The sequence below is a fragment of the Camelina sativa genome, chromosome 9, assembly GCF_000633955.1.
Source record: "Camelina sativa cultivar DH55 chromosome 9, Cs, whole genome shotgun sequence".
In the NCBI taxonomy this organism is placed as follows: Eukaryota; Viridiplantae; Streptophyta; class Magnoliopsida; order Brassicales; family Brassicaceae; genus Camelina; species Camelina sativa.
This window is the reverse complement of record NC_025693.1, coordinates 38,029,697-38,046,624: the sequence shown is the minus strand read 5'-3', so window position 1 is coordinate 38,046,624 and position 16,928 is coordinate 38,029,697. Positions and strand designations below refer to the sequence as shown.

Below are 16,928 nucleotides of genomic sequence, written 5' to 3'. Positions count from 1 at the left end.
CAAACAATTGTGTCTATTCAAATGTTCACATCTTTATAAATTTTTATATAAGTGACTTCTCATCATTGTATTCAAATTTTGTTTATTTTATATTTTGGACAGAAATTTTTTACAGTTGCGTCTCTCTAAAAAGTTGCATCTGTTGAATATAGAGTTGTGTTTATTACAAACAGTTGTGTCTATTCAAATGTTTCCATCTTTAGAAATCTATATATAAATAACTTCTCATCATTGTATTCAAATATAATAATAACAATCTAAAACAATACCAACAACAGCTGCGATTTTTTGTAGTACCTTTTCATAAAATATATATTTTTTTTTGACAGAAAATTTCAACGGTTGCATCTCTCTAAAAAGTTGCGTCTGTTAAATGTAGAGTTGTGTATCTTACAAACATTTGTGTCTATTCAAATGTTCACATCTTTATAAATTTATATATATATAAGTGATTTCTCATCATTGTATTCAAATTTTCTTTATTTTATATTTTTGACAGAAATTTTTTACAGTTGCGTCTCTCTAAAAATTGCGTCTGTTGAATATAGAGTTGTGTCTTTTACAAACAGTTATGTCTATTTAAATGTTTACATCTTTAAAAATCTATATATAAATAACTTATCATCATTGTATTCAAATTTTCTTTATATTTGTATTAGTTAAAAGAGAATTTGTTAGAAATAACGTCTCATCACTATGAGAAATTTATTGGAGTTTGATATATTTTGTTAATCGTTGTAATATTAATTATATCAGTCTCTAGGTATAAGCAACCATCTATTCATTGAGGGTTATCATTCTATTGGTATGAATCTAAACCGAAAATTTTGTTTTTAGCTGTTAAAAAATGTGGTTCAAGTTGGTTTTTCATAAAATAATATCGTTGGTACATAGATCGATCCAAAAAATGGAATCAATTTAATTTTGATTTGTCTTTAAATTTATGCATGGGATTCTCTCGAAGATGTATCATTGTGCTTTATCAGCGATTATTCTCAACATGTAGACCGCAAACATATAGATATATGACACGCAATAATTTATTGGTAATGATTTTGACTCACCAAAAGAAAGTCAATTGCCTTCACTGACTTTTTTTTTCTCCCTGTTTTCCTCAGGCCATCTTTATAGGAAAAATATGAGTGTGTTTTTAGCCCATTAAAATTATAAATATAAGGAATAGTGGTAGAAGAATACCAAGATCAGTTCTTAATGTATAACTGATCTTGGTCCAGTTTTAAGCTGACGTGACAAGCTGTGAATAGATATAATTTTTGCAAACAATTTTTCACAAATTAAAAGAATATTTGATTGAGAATATATAGAATAAATTTGAACATTAAACTATGTATTAATTAAATAAAATATATGTATGCTTTAATTAACTAATATGTTTTTTTTTATCTTTAATGTTTTTTTGTTTCATAAAATTTTGGTATTGTATTTTAAATTTTAGTAAAAATTTTATAAGTTTGCAATTTAAATGTTATTTTTAAAGTTTTTATAAATGTAATATGTTTAAGATTATTATATTATTAACTCTTATGATCTTAAACATGTTCTCCCAATAACAAACTTCTTAACAAAAGATCTAAACTAATGATCTTACATTATTTTCATAATATTTTTACGGCAAAAACTCCCACTCTTCTTATCCCCTAAATAAATTGTTCCATTAAAAAATGGTTCATATGAAAAAAGCTAACATTTTAAATTACATAAATTTTTTTTAGTTTAACATATACACGTCATTTACTATCTAACTAAAAATCAATTAATAATAAATTAAAAGACAATACTCATAATAGCATATATTAAATTAAATTATTTTTACATGTGAAAGAAACATGTAGTCCATTTTATAATATGGGATAGAGAGATTATATTATACTTGAAACTAGTACATGAAATCCATCCAAGAATTAAATTTCTCACAAATTAAGACCAGTCTAGAGTTATGTACGTATACTATTTGTACGCCTTTATTTAGTTTATAAACAAATATATTGAAGATCTTGTAATGAAAATATGATAAATCAAAATAGCCAATGAGATGTAGATACAGTTTAAACTTCAATGCTACTTGTAATAAGGATTCTTATATATGTCGACAGCAGGCAGGATTAGCAAATTAATCATCTAGTAATATTTCTATACATTGAAATGAGTGTTTAAAACACTGTAACCAATTAAAAAAAAAAGGAGATGAAACCAATCATCCAAATACGCAAACTCCAAGGTGCAGCCAAGAAAAAAGGTGGAGGGAGAGTTTGGAATATGATAGATGAAGACGTCATACTGTTACGGTGCACTGCCACACATACAATCATTTTTACTACTTTTTTGGACAAAAAGACATCGTTTTGTCAGGGAATGTCTCTGATCTTCTTCTTCTTCGTACTCTTCAAACCATTTTTTTTATGGAGTACTAATTAATTTGTCTTTTAAAAAAAATATTATTATTATTAGGATTGCTTGATAATACATAGAGATCCAGATATACATATGGTACTCTTATGTAATAGTGCCATTTTAATCAAATAATAGTGGGATAATATGGTGGAAGAAGAACGAAGAAAATACATACTACTAGTATTACACTAGTATTATATAGTAGCGTTTTGTGTGCCCATAAAAAGCGCGGGACCTGTGTGTTGTGTGTTCACGAGAGACGAGGAAGAGGAGGAGGAAAGATTCTTTGATGAGTCAGGTGACACGTGGAGGGAGATGATAGGGTAGGCAGCTGGATGATGACATGTTGATTTTGAGAGGATGGAGCTTTTTAGCCTTCTTTAGGTGTCGGGCTAGAGGGAGGCAAACACAGTCCCCCACCCATATGTCTTGTCAGAATTTATATTCATTCACTTCCTCCTCTCTTCTTTGTGTTGGCTTTTTTAAAATTTTTGAAACAAGTAAAAACAACACTGTCACTCCCTCACGGCGCGGCGGGGAAGAAGCCCACAGTTACCTTCTGGGCTTAAGGACGATGATAGGCTTTAGTAGGCCCAATACAGATCATGACCCAGCCCCTACAAAGGTTCTTTCTTACCTAGAGTAACATAAATAAAAACAGTCGACACTCGACGGGAAAAGGGCAATTTCATACCCGTACACACTCCGAAAGTGCGAATTGCTACCTGTACAAATAAGGAGGGCCAATTTATACATGTACCCTAAGACATTTCAAATTTTATACCTATACTCATAAAATTGAGCCAATTTCACAGTCTATGTTAACGGAATTAAGTCAACCGTTAGAGATGCTGACTCGGAGTCCACGTGTGTATTGACTGCCATCAAAAATGCAAAAACGAACCTCTTCAGTATTTAGCATAGGACTTAACCAGTTTATCCCACAACAATTCTCGATAGAAACCAACAAACTTATTAATATAAACCTAAGGTAGCATCCATCGAAATCGAAAAAAATTGTGGACATCCTCACTGTCGCGGGTCGAACCCAGGTACTCAGATACAGACAGCATAGGACTTAACCAACTGATCCCACAACAATCCTCGGTAATAACACACAACTTTATCTTTATAAACCTATAAGGTATCTAAGTCCCAATTAAATGAATTTGAATTGGTGGAAAAATAAAAATCCTAGGATTCTTCTTTTTCTCTCAAATATAACTGATAAATTTATAAATTTATATTTAAATTATAAATTTATAATTTATAAATGAGAATTAAATATAAATTTATAAATTAAATTTATAAATTTATAATTATAAATGAGAATATATTTATAAATTTAAATTTATAAATTAGATTAAATGAAATTAGAAATTATAAATTTATATTTAATTCTCAGTTATAAATTATAAATTTAATATAAATTAAATATAACTGAGAATATAAAGATAAATTTGTATAACTGTTAAATTTATAAATTTAAAATTTATAACTGAGAATTAAATATAAATTTATTAATTAAATATAACTGAGAATATATTTATATTTAAATTAAATTAATTTATATTTAAAAATTAAATGAAATATTTATAAACCTTAAACCTTAAACCTTAAACTTTAAACATTTCATTTAACTGATAATTTATAAATTTATAAATATATTCTCAGTTATACTTAATTTATAAATTTCTATTTAATTCTCAGTTATAAATTATAAATTTATAATTTAAATATAAATTTATAAATTTATCAGTTATATTTGATAGAAGAAGAACCCTAGGATTTTTATTTTTTCCCCAATTCAAATTCATTTAATTGGGACTTAGATACCTTATAGGTTTATAAAGATAAAGTTGTGTGTTATTATATAGGATTGTTGTGGGATCAGTTGGTTAAGTGCTATGCTGTCTATATCTGAGTACCTGGGTTCGACCCTCGGCAGTGGAGACATTCATAACTCAATCTGCTCAAAGGACTAATACTTTTGACTCTATCCTACCATTTTCACTACTATGGCGCATTTGGAAGGCACGAAATAATATGGTTTTCAATAATTTCCGTGAAAGTGCAAGCAAGACTGTTCTTATGGCAAAATCAGAAACCAAGGAATGGATCAATACAATACCCCCTACGCGAACATTACAGAGCGACAACAGCAACACTAACAATTGGATACCACCTACACATCCGTTTATTAAATGCAATTTTGATGCAGGATACAATGATCAAACGAAACAAGGAGCGAGTGGTTGGATATTTAGGAACCATCAAGGTCAGCCCTTAGTAGTGGGTGCGACAAAACTATCTTATGCAGGGTCAGCTTTAGAAGCGGAGACAAAAAGCCTTCTAATATCTCTACAACAAGCTTGGGTTAGAGGATATCATTCGATTGTGTTCGAAGGAGACTGTGAGGTGTTAATCAATCTAGTGAACAATCATCAGACCAATGGCTCTATACGAAATCTCTTAAAAGATGTTAGTCTGTGGAGATCACGTTTAAGAGATGTTTCCTTTACTTTTACAAATCGAGAAGCAAATAATGTAGCAAATGTTTTAGCAAAGTATGGATGTCCAAACAATGTTTATTATGTTAACTCTGTTCAAAAGCCGTTTTGGTTATTGGAAGCTTTATGTAATGACGTTTGTTAAAATTAATAAATTTATCTTTGAGGAAAAAAAAAAGTTAATAAGTTTATATGTTTCTTTCGAGAATTGTTGTGGGATAAACTGGTTAAGTCCTATGCTAAATACGGAAGAGGTCGTGGGTTCGCACCTCTAGTGTGTGGTTATTCCACAATTTTTTTTCGAAGAAAACAAAACGACGTTGTTTTTGCATTTTCGATGGCAGTCAATACACATGTGGACTCTGAGTCAGCATCTCTAACGGTTGACTTAATTCCGTTAATGTGGACTTAATTCCGTTAACGTGGACTGTGAAATTGGCTCAATTTTGTGAGTATAGGTATGAAATTTGAAATGTCTTAGGATACATGTATAAATTGGCACTCCTTATTTGTACAGATAGCAATTCGCACTTTCGGAGTATGTACGGGTATGAAATGGCCTTGATACTAGTCAGTTTTGGATTGTTGCTTACTGTTGTTATGATGTGAAAGCAAAAAAGGAAAGAAGGATGATATTGTGTGGTCATTGCTGATGAGTATGCCATGTTTGGTGATTTGACTCTTTTCTCTTAGGTAAAAAGAGCACCAGTCCAATCTGTTTCTTCTTCTTTTACGTACGTGACCTCAGCAGAATAAAATCGCAGTTATGTATGTACATTACCCTTTTTTCTTCCTTCCAAATAAATATGCAAATATAAAAATGAATTGAGTAAACAAAGAATGGACCAAACTGACTTCCAAATAGCATTTAGTGCCCTTCTTAACTAGTGTTGTTGTTTAATTACAAACTTTGTCGAACGAAGTTGGTTACTTGTCGATTAATTAGTGTATGTGACTATTATGAATATAATAAATGTGAACAGCAAACAAGTAATCAAATGTCAGGTGTTGTTGGAGAGTCAATTGCAGCAGCAACTAAAATGTACGAGGCTATAGGGGTTGCCATTTCTTTTTTTTTGAATTACTAAGAGATTCCGGGCCTAGGCCCGTACATCCTCTCGGACCAGGGACCAGAGCATTTTATATGGTCCTCTCCCAAGCGCCATCCCTCGAACCAGCGAGCTCTAAATATTCACTTGAGCTATCGACGCTTGGTGGGGTTGCCATTTCAAAGAGTAAAGAATAGATTTTTGTAATCTCTCTCTTGTACCGAACGCAACCACATGAACTACTCTTTCTACACCACCTTAAATCATTTCCAACCCCCTATCTATTTGGTATTAGTAGTACTATTAATTGACATTTATATAATATTAATGGTTGTAAGCTGGATTCTTAACTAAATAAAACCCAACTCACATTTTCCACTTTAACATCATAACTAACATGTGTTTTGATCTTCTGTGCGAGAGTCTGTGTAGTGGGACGAATGATGATGATAGTACGAAGTCCAAGGGGAATGTTGGGGCTGGGTCCATTTTTCTATGATTTAATTTTTTTTATTCTGTACTCTTTTCTTATTATTTTATTTTTATTTTAAAATTGCCTTAGGAAACTGACTGTTTTGTGGTCTCTTTACACTTCGGCTAAGTGTGTGTGTCCTAAATGACAAACAAAGAACCAAAACGATTTGGTTACAAAAGTGTCCTTTTTCTTTTCGTATTCTTCACAAAAAGCGTCTCGAGTAGAACATAATATAATAAGGATACACTACGCATGTGATTAATAGCGGAATAGTATTACTTAAGTTAATGGGTTTTGGGTTAGCATAAAAGACAAGACCATATTGAGATTCCAGGCTTTATGTCTGAAAGAGGGCAATGACCTTCCCATTTCTCTCTAAACCTCGGAGTTTGGTAGCTCTATGGCACCAGTTTTTACACACTTAAGTTATAATACACAAGAAACTCTTGAGATAGACGGAAAAATATCATAAAATTAGGTAAACGAACAATTGAGAAAATAGATACAGTATCCATCCCCAAACCAACAAAGTTAATACTAGTTTTTAGACAAAAGGAGGAAACCAAAACAAAAGGTACTAAACACCCAGATTGAAGTTGTTAACCCTCTCCATCTTTTAAAATTTGGATGAAAATTTTTATATCTTTTCTTCTAAAAAAGAACATCTTGGGTCCTTGGGACTATTATAATCAGTGCCATGATCCACCACCAGATGCAGCAGAAGTAGTGCCAGCACTCAACATGCCATTCCAAAACCCAACAGAGTGGTCAGCTTCTCCTTCATCTTTCTCATGTTCATGATCACTATGCTGATCATTCTCTTTCACATTGCCACCACTATTGGTGCTTGGTGATGAAACTGGAAGTTTCAGGCTCTCAAATTGCAGTGAAGGCCTTCCATTATTAGTAGTGACACTGGAACCCTCTTCTTGATGTAGAGGATCCCCACCATACCCACCATCAAGGGAGAAGCCCAAAGCTGGTCTCATGAAGTCTTGAAACTGTGGGTAACTCATACCAAAACCAGAAGCTGTGTAATCGTGAACATTTGGAAAAGACATGAAAGCAGGGCGTGAATTAGAGGAAGCGGAGGAATTAGAGATCCCTAAAAGCTCCAAAGCAGAGGAGGTTGAGACAAGTGGGTTGTTGTTGTTCTTCATGCTGCTGGGTACTACTTGCAGGAACTCAGGGATACTGTGATGATGATGACCACCAATCCCAAACCCTTGAGAAAACGCCAAGTTGAGATCTTTAACTTCGTGGGCGTTCCCAAACCCTTGTGGAAACGCCAAGTCTTGAACTTTAGCAGTAGTAGCCGCCGCTGCCGCTTCACCGATCTTAGGGTTTAGCTGAGGGAGCGGCGAAGGGGTGTTGGAGAAAAGAGGTTTCTTGGATGAAGAAGAGGAGGAGGGTGATGAAGAGGAAGAGGAATTGGAATTGGAAGAAGATCTCTTGTTCTTCCTGATGCCACCGCCGACGGGGATGTTCCGGAGAGAACCACCTTCGGTCCAATACCGACGGCAGTCTTTACAGAAGTACCTGGGCTGAGTGAGGCTGTAGTTGTTGTAGTAACAGAACTTGGTGTTAAGAGAGTTGCATCTTGGACAGTTCAAAGCTTGGTCTCTCTCCGGTCTTGCCTTCCTCTCAACCGGAGTAGCAGCAGGAGGAGGAGGATTCGGCTGTTTCAGGCATGTGTTCGTCACGATCTCGTTCATTGGCTTCACAACAAACTCCTTTTTTTTATTTTTGTTTTTTTTCAAGAAACAAACAAAAAGCACACGATTATTCTCGTTTTCACTTAGACCAGCCTTCCAACTTTTTTTTTTGAGAAAGGAGAAAAGTTGAAAAAAAAAAAATTAAAAAATACTATATATATACCTGAGGCCATTTAGCAGTGTCCATGGCTATGGAAATTTGAAGCTGATCTGAAGAAGAAAAGAAGAAAGCTAAAAGGTTTGGGAGAGAGAAGAGAAAAAGAGAGAGAGAGGAGAAGTGTGTGTGGGAAGGTACTTAATTAAAGCTGCTGGTTTTTGAAAAAAGCAAGAAGACGAAAAAAAGAGAATTTTTAATTATATAAATAATTTGTCACTTTTAAAGAAGGAATATATGTATATTTAATAGATAGAGATACATGTATATAGTGTGATGTGTGTGTGTGCTTTGATGGATTCTTCTTCGTATGTGAGAGAGATAGAGAGAGGTTTGGTCTGACTCTGACTCTGACTCTGACTCTGACTCTGACACACACACACACACACCACAGTCTGAAACGAGAAACTATTCCCCCGCCGTCCCACGAATCTCTCTCTCTCTTTACCACTACTACTACTCACCTCAGTAAATTATCTCACCATTTATTTCTTCTCTCTTTTATTACTTTCTTTAAATTATAAACGCTTGCTATTTTGTTAGCCTGTTGTGTTTGATCATATAGTATTTTGAAACGTGTTTTTATATATTATTGGAAAAAAAATTGTTGAAGGAGACCATAATATATAAGAAATACTAGAAAACAAGTGTGTGTATTAGTGACGTCATGTCTCTTCTTCTTCCACTAGCCAGCAGCCGCCACTAATCCATCCAATAGTATCTCTCGACTCTTCAAACGTAACCAGATTAATTAACCAGAGTAAGGGACTAATGTACCGTATAAGTAACTAGAGGTTTTTGGACCCGGATTTTTATTAAGTTAATCATACTGTATATATTAAAAACATTTATACCACAAATCTCATCTTTTAACATGTGATGAGGATGAGAGAGTTGCCGAAATTAGAAGAATATCATTATTACCAGGAACAAGAGTTGCCTGAGTTGTCTTTGACAAGCAAGAGAAATGCCTCTTCTTCTGACATGGAATGGAACCCACAAGTACGTGTCTCTCCTGTTTGTTTATTATTATTATTATTATTATTATTTTATTTTAATAATGTAGCCTAGTGGTCCAGATTCGACACTACTGTTTCCATCTTTCAGCCGTTGTTCCACTGTGTAACCGGCGTTTGACGGATGAGTAGACCAGCGGCGAACTTCAGCCTGTACGTCAGATTTGGGGGAATCACAGCAGAGACGACTGGGACCCATATATACACACACGCGCCAATGAATCTTTTGGTGATAACGACACGTGTCTCTCTAGCTGATTTGGACTCCACAGGGAATAGCACCCAAAACAAAAACAAACAAAGTAAGTCTGTATTAGAAGTAGCGAAGCAAAATATTAGATCGTGGTGTGTTAGTCGACCTGACCTGACCTCTGACTGTGGGAGAGAAAAATCGAATATTTGTGTGTATTAAGTTTGGACGGTGGAGATTAGTCATCTTTGCTAGGCCCACCTGTTTGCCTCATTTCTGGCCGTAAGAAACGTATCGAGAGAGATATAGCCGACCATCTTCTTTCTTCTATTGCGATCCACCTCAGCATCTACTACCCCCTAGTCAGTGTTCTACGATTTTAGGATACACCTATTTATTATTATCATTATTATGACATTTAGACTACACACATTTTTTCATTTTTTCTCTTTACGTCAAGAATTTTCACAAATGCTGTTTGAGTGTGCCAATATAATAAATTCCCCCACGCAAAATTATATACTATAGTTAGCTGGTATCCACTATCCACGGCTCTCCCTTGTAAAATCATCATTACATGTTGGATATCATTTATAGAAACACATTTCTAATGCCTCTATTTTCCTCCATATGCGACTTTAAACGACATCTATTGCATGGACTGGAAACGCTATGCATTATGCTACTTTTTCATTATACATGACGACTGACAAAAATACTAGTAGTAATTGAAAATAAACAAAAATATGCATGTATGCGTAAGAAAATATGGTGTGTGCACCCATATATATCATCCTGTACTGTACAAAAAAATCAATCGTTGAGCTATTTTGGTCGTCGGATTTGATTTCTACTAGGGAGTAGGGAACCATTAATTTTGAACCTCACATATATGTTTGGTGCAATAGCAATTTGATTAATTGTTAAGAGTACGTAGTGTCATTTACTCATATCATATGCTCATTTATACATATGGCAAAGGATTGAATTGATCCAAGTCTAACCTAATATGCATCTCACATGCATACTACATGTGACTGACCGAGAAAATGGCATGCTAACTATGACGTATATCTATCCATTTATTGCGTACACTGTACACAGTTTTATATTCCAGGCTTGTTACGTTCATTATTTCATGTAAAACCAATTAAAAAAACCAAAAAAAAAAACAAACAAAAGATCTTAAGACAGATCGATGTATATATCGATCGTTTATACGTATGTACTATCAAAGGTAGAAATTGATTGGTTTTCTTTTACATGTCAAAAAAACTACTAGCTATCACTATAACTATGAACTATCTATAACATCTTAACAAAAATGTATATATCTAGCTACACACACTATCATTGTACGTATATTATTAGAATTTTGATCGAGCATACTATGCAAACTGTAACGGAAAATACGATATAGACATACTAAATTACATTTTATCTTATGTATTTATGTCAGATGGCATATGCAAATGATGTGGACATGACAACTAAATTAAGCGAAGCTAGTGTCAATGGACACTTGCATTGGTATCTATCGGATCCATTATTATTTAGAAGTCTAGTTTTTTGGGACCAAGACAACCGATATGGCTCTTAGACAAATGGGCATTTGATGTCTAATATGGAATATGGTGACCGTCCACTTAAAAATGGTCACCCAAGTAAAATAAAATATCTTACAATATCTACATAAACATTTAAAATATATACTCTATTTGATTAAACAACAATAATATATATATGAATCAAATTTTTTTTGATAAATATATATATATTATATTCCTAATTATATAACTGTTAGAGCATATTTATCGGGAGGTTCATAGGAGGTTCATAGGGAGGTTTTAAGAGTTTTGATAAAATAAAATCAGAAAGGAAAATAAAATCTTAGATCTCCCCTTATATAAGAGACTGAATATTGGTTTAAGGGGCGATATATGTCAGGTTGTGGTTGGTTGGGTGTAAAATACAAAAGTAAAAATAAAACTGAAACCGACGAGATTTTTTTTTTTTCCTCTCTCTCGGTTGCGATCGAAGGACCTGGAATCAACTGAAACCATGGATTCGAAGGGAATTGTTTACCACAGTTCCCTACAGAACCGAGGTCAGTTCCCTACAGTTTCTCCCATTTTCATGTTTGCTAATCTTATGGTCTCGCAAAATTAGGGTTTTATGTAAGAATCGCTAATGAAATTTCTCAATAATCAGAAATTTTGAATGTCACATCTCCATTGTTTGGGTTCTTTGATTGGGAGGTTTTGGTTTCAAATCTCCATTGTTTAAGATTGCAAAAGTTTGAAAATTGTAATCTCAATTTTGGTTGTTGTTCGGGTGGATTGATATGCTGATTCGACTGTGACTTCGTTTGTATTGCTAGTTACTCAAAAATGATTTGTATTGCTTTCAAGTGTTTTTTTTGAGAAAGACTTATCATCTTAATAGATTTGTATTGCTCGATTGTTGCGTATTAGGGCGTTTTGGTCTCCGTCTCCGGCGGTGGAGATGACCGTATGATTCTTGATGATGGAACCGGTCTTGTTGAGCTTGGTCTCACGAGCGAATTTGCCCTCCATTAATGGAAATCAGGAATGTATGTGATGGTTGTTGGTGTATACCATATCCGTATTGGGGAGATACCTATGCTTAAGGTTACAGTTCTTTTACTCTTTCATCTTCATATGCCCATTTGATCAGTCCAATGTGGTTCTACTTTGGCTAGAGTTTGCAGATAAGTCAAATTTGTGGTTTATACTAATTGGCACTGACGAGAGTTAAGTGATCACATGATTAGGCTGACACAAGCTTAGGCGACTAAAACCACAAAGAAGCTTAAGTTCCATAAGAGGTTTTTGAGTTTGAATGTGTTAGTAACAATCTTGTGGTGATATATCTAGGTTGAAGCTACACGGGGCTTGAAGATTCATATAATCAGTAGTAACTAAGATTCATCTTCTCTTGTGATGTTAGAATGATAGCATCTCCAGAATCAACATGTAGCAGTTGTCCTGCATTTACATACTAACTCATTCACATTGTTGTTTGTAACTGAAACCAGGTTCAGAAGATGGTTGAGCTGTCGGGAAGCCCAGATCGTGAAGCCATGTGGTATTTAGAAGTCATGGACGCATACAGACTGTTCTATGAGCCTTTGATCCTAGAGTGAAGCCATGTGCTTTCCGTAGCCCACATCTCCACAAAAACCAAATCATCAGTGACGAGTGTTTGTTCTTTCAAAGAGTTTCTGTCTTCAGTGATTAAACAAACCAAGGATGTTGTTCTTACTATTTTTTTTTGCCTCAGCTGGAGACTCTGTTGTTGATGCAATTACCGGCTTCAAATTCGTTGTAGTTTTCTGTTGTGTAAGCTAGCAAATGGTTTGTTATCCCCCAGACACTTGGTAACTATCCTGCAGTCGTTTTTTTTGTCATACTCATCTTCTTACATCAATTTCTGTAATACTTGCTGTTAATCACTAATGACGAGTGTTTGTTCTTTCAACTCTCCCCATACTTTGAATTAGTATTAAAATTAACTCTCCCCATACTTTGAATCAATGTTAATCACTAATGACGAGGACTGGATCAATATACTTTGAATATGATCTAGGGGGTGGGGACATTGTATATGAATACAACAAGATGATTTGGTTGAGAATATTTGGGCAAAATTTAGAGCAAATCAATATTAAAATTAATCATTTTCTCCATTTAAGAATTGCACTTCTATTGTAATATGTATTAATGTTTTTTTACTATGTTTTGTATGTTTGAAAATTAATTAAAATGCAATATTTTCTAATTTGATAAAATCTTAGTAAAAGTTTATACATTTATATCACTTCTATTCTATTAAAAATTTTTAAATTTTAAAAAATAATATTTTCAAAAATAAGAGACTCAAAATAAGAACCTATCAATAAAAGAGAAAATTTTATCTAAGAGATCATGTGTTCTTATATTCCAAACAGTATACAATTAATTCATAAAAAATTCACTATGGCTCGACGTATCGACGCAATGTTCACCTAAAGTTTTTTTGGTTTTTTTTTTCTAAAGAAGCGTTTCATTATGTATTGTTGTATAAGCAGATATTTTAATACATTTTGGTTTCCATCCCCCGAGAATATAGGGCGAGCGATCGTTGAATTTTGGACCACATCCCAATTGGACAACTGGTTAGGTTTTATGCAGTTCGTCTTATAAAAAAACACATATTCCTGTTGTAGGGTCCGTGGAAATATGGAAGAAAGCAAAGAGCTAGTGGTAGGGTACTAGGGTTTGACTGGATAGTCCAAACCTTAGCATATGAGATACAATAAAATTTTATCATGTATATTCAGTTTTCAAGCTAATTAGAGTTACGATTTCCTAAGAATTAGATTGACATAATAAATAAATGTTTCACTATGAATTTTAAAATGCTAACAACAAAAATTAAGTGTTTTGGTTTAGTATTTTCGGTTTATGTATTGCATCCAACTTGGCAACATTTATTCTTTACTCGAAGTTCGATATAGAATTGAGTGACAAACATCATTTTCGATATAGTAATAGATTGCAAAATGAACAACATTAGAATCTTACCGAATTATAAGCTAATTATGATACAATTATTTATTTATTTAACGCATTGCATATTTGCATGGTCACAGCCTGTTCTAGGCTTCCAACTTACGGTTTCTTTATTCTTCCAAGTTTATAAAATTTATACTATTAGTTTAGGTTACTTAATTCTTCCAAGTTCTATCATAACACGTGGTCATGCGACTCTTTATCTTATCTTAAACTCTTTTTTGGTGGTTAGAATTTAGAAACAAAATTGCATAGAATAGTTCGAAGTTAGAATGCTTTCAGATGGTATAATCATCCCCGAAAAAATATTAAGAGTCTACATGAAAGCCCATTTAAGAGTTTTGACGACGAATGATTTTTTTTTTTTTTTTGGAATTTAGAAAGCCCAATAATTATTTAGCTCCTTATAGGAAAAAGCTCTGCGGGGCACTTGTCTCCCAAAGACCCTAACATCGTATTATACTATTATGTATGTGTGGGAGGGTGAGGTAGGAACTAGGAATCCCCACAACCACACACCAACACGGTCACGGCCACGAGGGCTGAACGTGCGACTTTTCTACGACTCCTCACCAATTTCATTTTGTTTTTATTCTCTTTTTCTAATAACAGTTTTGTTTGTATTCTCTTCATTTCCATATTTATTTCCCTCTACGAGATTAGTCTATGATGTATTTTTCAACCAATTCAACAATACTTTCGCCGTGGAACGTTTTATTTATGAATTAATTTATTAGTTGGGTGAGTGAGTGGTAGGCCTTGGAATAGTTATATTTTCTTTTCATGTAGGAGAACTATACTATTGTCAACAAAATACAATTAGAAAAACACGTTACGTACCTACCTTACGTGTGCGAAATTATTTTATTTATAATATACTTAATATAATAAGGTTCACGGAGAAAACATTTATATATGTATATTTTTGACTTGAATAAAGATATTGAAAATATGTAAAGACGAGTCTACTACATTACCATTACCATTACATTAATATGTACATACAAAGGCGCTAATTAATATCATTAAAAGCTAATAAAAAGGATAATGATTTAATTTGTAGTAGGAAAATATGTGCACCAATTAATATACTGTAACTAAAAGATCCTTGTAACTATATGTAGTAAGAAGAGTGTGGATACAGATAGGATTATCTAATATTGAAGTTGAAGACTGAAAACAGTTGTTCGAATTAGGATCTGTAGCACACATTCATGGTCTATCTATAGATAGTTTGAGGGTTGCAGGTTCGCTCGTACGTAGAACACACAAACCGAAATATTGAAATAGTTTTAGTAATTCGATTGTGTGTTAAGATTTAAGAACAAATCTAAGATGGGTTTATCTAGGCTGCCTTCCTGATGTAAATGGATGATAATTATTAGTAAATGGTAAAAATGCAATTTGTTAACTGAAATCCGGATAACGAGGTAAAGACAATACTAACAGAAATCATTGAATTATTTGATACTACTACCATAAGTAATCATTAATTCAGTTTTCATTATGAATTTAATTTTTAAAATTTTTATGTCAACTAGAGTCCTAATTTGACGAATCCGGATGTCAATGATGCAAAAACAGCAGTAACACACACACACACAAATCATTAAAATAGTAACAAATCTGATAAGTATCATTAATTTAGTAGTAGTTTCTAATTAATAAGTTTGAAGTTATACCGTACATGTAGTAGTTAATGTTTCATCATGTAATGTGATTGAAACAATCCATACTTACCAAAAGTAATTAAAGCATAGAATAAAAGTTTATATGAGAAATTTAGAAAAGAAAAGTTTGAAGTAAAAAAAAGACAAAAAATGAAGAAGAAGAAAAAAGAGAGTGCAAAAATATTGAAGTCAGTCAGTGTTGTTAAGTGGTGGTTGACAATTTATAAAAAGAAAAAAGGAAAAATCAAAAGGATAAAAGAGAGAAGAAAACGACCCTTAATTTTATTTTATTTTATTTATGTTTCTTCGTAGTAGCAACGAAGAAAAATCACCCAAATTATATAAATTTGCTAAGTAGCGTTAATCTTGCTTGGCTAATAAAAATGCAACTCTCTCTCTCTCTCTCTCTCTCTCTCGACGACTTTAAAGAATAGAAAAAAAAAACCCCAAATTATACACAAAGAATTAATTAATTAAATAAAAAAAAAAGATTGCAGAGAGCTCTCTTCTGTTCTGTCTATCTCTCTTTCTCTCTGTAGAGAGACCAAACCAAAGAGCGCGAATCGAACCGACAGATATATATATATTTATTTATTTTCATTCATACCCCTTCCCTCTCTCACCCTTGCTTCCTTCTTCTTCTTCTTTTTCTTCTTCTTCTTCTGCTATACTCTAACTAACTAAATTTTCGATTGGAAAAGAAAAGATCGCTGACTCGATTCAACTAAATTGGTTTAGGGTTTTTTTTTTGGGTGAGACAGGTAATCCCTAAACCCTATCCGACCAATTCTTAATTTTGCATACTAATTACTAAGTAGATTGTTTACTTGTATTCATTAATATATATATATATGTCTTTGAAGCATTTCTCTCTTTTTCTTCCATTTTTTATTGCGAAATTTCCTCTCTTGGATGTGATCTTTGGTCTCAGTTTGACTCTTTCTTTTTTTTTTTTATAAAAAGTAGGAATTTTCAAAATTTGTCTTCTTTCTTGTTTTAAGTGTAGCAATCACGAGAGAGAGAGAGTCTCTCTGGCACAGTATGTATGATTTTGACTAGCACGAACGAACGCTTCATATTTTCTCTTTTTTTTTTTTTTTTTTTTTTTTTTTTTTTTTTTTTTTTTTTTTTTTTTTTTTTTTTTTTTTTTTTTTTTTTTTTTT

The 16,928-nt window shown here is 33.0% G+C and overlaps 2 protein-coding genes across 3 annotated transcripts in view; one reads left to right on the top strand and one right to left on the bottom strand.

The window, feature by feature from the left end:
* LOC104714830 (dof zinc finger protein DOF1.8) lies at positions 6,899-8,518 on the bottom strand. 2 transcript variants are annotated; one of them, XM_010432304.2, is made up of 3 exons: positions 8,325-8,518; positions 7,640-8,179; positions 6,899-7,591 (listed from the first exon to the last, which is right to left on the bottom strand). In XM_010432304.2, the coding sequence occupies exons 1-3, from the start codon at positions 8,346-8,348 to the stop codon at positions 7,136-7,138; spliced, it is 1,020 nt and encodes a 339-aa protein (XP_010430606.1). In that variant the 5' UTR covers positions 8,349-8,518; the 3' UTR covers positions 6,899-7,135. The 2 variants fall into 2 exon arrangements, with proteins under 2 accessions (XP_010430606.1, XP_010430605.1); XM_010432303.2 differs by having other exon boundaries at positions 6,899-8,179; positions 8,325-8,517.
* Positions 16,209-16,928, top strand: part of LOC104714828 (WD repeat-containing protein 44) — a 3,759-nt gene continuing 3,039 nt past the window's right edge. The window contains exon 1 of the mRNA XM_010432300.2: positions 16,209-16,526. The gene's annotated coding sequence lies outside the window, so the exon portion shown is untranslated. The remainder of the gene's footprint in view (positions 16,527-16,928) is intronic.

What these genes read in the sequence shown, in the direction of transcription:
- LOC104714830 (XM_010432303.2), bottom strand. Translation starts at nt 8,348, where the DNA reads ATGGACACTGCTAAATGGCCTCAG. An exon ending in ACACTGCTAAATGGCCTCAG is followed by an intron (nt 8,180 to 8,324) that starts GTATATATATAG and finishes AATAAAAAAAAG; the next exon opens with GAGTTTGTTGTGAAGCCAAT.